The sequence below is a fragment of the Pterocles gutturalis genome, unplaced genomic scaffold (genome assembly GCF_000699245.1).
Source record: "Pterocles gutturalis isolate BGI_N339 unplaced genomic scaffold, ASM69924v1 scaffold7726, whole genome shotgun sequence".
Lineage (NCBI taxonomy): Eukaryota > Metazoa > Chordata > Aves > Pterocliformes > Pteroclidae > Pterocles > Pterocles gutturalis.
In genome coordinates, this window is record NW_010097708.1 from 1 (window position 1) to 1770 (window position 1770).

Below are 1770 nucleotides of genomic sequence, written 5' to 3' on the forward strand. Positions count from 1 at the left end.
GGTGCTACAACCACCTGTGGCTCAATCCTGCACCCATGGGTGCAGCGAGGCGCCAGGCAAGGGAGGCAGGTGTCTGCTGCAAATCCGCAGCCCCGGGTCCCCACGCCAGCACCGAGCCATACCCTGCTCCAGCAGGAGCCACCCGCCGAGGAGGGCCGCGCCAGCATCTACCGCTCCGTCATCATCAACACCTCCAAAGAGATGATGTGCTTCAGCGACTTCCCCATCCCCGACGACTTCCCCAACTACATGCACAACTCCAAGATCATGGAGTACTTCCGCATGTACGCCCAGCGCTTCAACCTGCTCCCACACATCCGCTTCAGGGTGAGAGACTGGGGGTCCCGGGGTGGTGGCATCAGGGCTGGGGGGCACAGGGTGTCTGACACCCGCTGTTCTCCACACCCAGACCAACGTGTGCCGCATGGCCAAGCGCCCTGACTTCGCCACCACGGGCCAGTGGGAGGTGGTGACGGAAAGCGAGGGGAAGCAGGAGGCAGCTGTCTTCGACGCTGTGCTGGTGTGCACCGGGCACCACAGCGAGGCACACCTCCCACTCAGCACCTTCCCAGGTACCACCCCATGCCCCCGTGCAAGGAGAAACCCCAGAAAGCTGGGCCACAGGAACCGCTGTGCCACTGCTGCCAGCTCACCTCTCCCATGGAACAGGCTGGAGCACACAGTCACCAGGGTCTGGCGGGATGGGACAGACCCTGACTGCTCCTCTGCTCCCAAAGCCTGGCACCGGGCAGGAATTGCAGGAGGATTTTGGGATGGGAGCATGGACATCTCAAGTCCAAGCCCTGCCCAAAGCCGGAGCAGGACGCTCAGGGCCACACTGAGCATCTCCCAGGCTGGAGACGCCACCACCCCTCTGGGCACCATCCCAGGGCTGCATCGCTCATGTTGGTCACGCTGTTCCTAGCCTGTTCCCAAAACACACCACCATCTAAGCAGGGGGTCAGCCACCCCCTGCCCCATGTCCCTGCCTGGCGTGGCTTCCCTCTCTCTTCCAGGGCTGGAAAAATTTGAGGGCTGGTACCTGCACAGCCGGGACTACAAGAGCCCGCAGCCCTTTGTGGGGAAGCGGGTGGTCGTGGTCGGCACCGGAAATTCAGGCATCGACATCGCGGTGGAGCTGAGTCACATGGCCAAGCAGGTGTGCTGGGAGAGCTGCCGGAGCTGGGGTGCTTATTACGTGGACCCCGGAGGGCACCAAGCAACCCCCTGCCATCCTCCCTTCAGCACCACAGCCAGCCACAAGCACCATCCCCCCTCGATGGGGGTGGCTGTTGTGGTCCCAGCAGCTGTGCCAGCATCCCTGTCCATGCAGCACAGCGGGGACTCGGCTTGGTCCTGAGGATGCTGCCACCCCGCCACCTCCTCTCTCCTTCCTCCCAGGTCTTCCTCAGCACCAAGCGTGGGACCTGGGTGATGCACCGTGTGGCAGATGGTGGGTATCCCTTCGACTTCTCCCACATCAGCCGCTGCCTACAGTTCCTCCAAAGCCTGCTGCCTCAAAACATTGGCAACTTCATCCTGGAGAGGAAGGTGAACGCCCGCTTCAACCACGCACTCTATGGCCTCCAGCCCCAGCACCGGTGAGGGTGAGCTCCCTGGCAGCACCGCGGGGACCTGCCCCAGCACTGCCTCTCCCACTGCCTGGGCCCCACACGAGGTCTGTTTTTGCCTTCCAGGATCTTTGACCAGCACCCGACCATCAATGACGACCTGCCCAACTGCATCATTTCGGGAAGGGTGCTGGTGAAG

The 1770-nt window shown here is 62.9% G+C and overlaps 1 protein-coding gene across 1 annotated transcript; it reads left to right on the forward strand.

Moving 5' to 3' along the window:
* Window positions 1–135: 135 nt before the first annotated feature.
* LOC104469662 (dimethylaniline monooxygenase [N-oxide-forming] 5-like) lies at window positions 136–1764 on the forward strand (the record flags this gene model as incomplete). The annotated part of the gene is made up of 5 exons (XM_010084289.1): window positions 136–327; window positions 410–572; window positions 1017–1159; window positions 1402–1601; window positions 1698–1764. Coding segments are annotated over 5 exons (765 nt in total), but the record flags the coding sequence as incomplete, so codon positions are not given.
* Window positions 1765–1770: the final 6 nt, after the last annotated feature.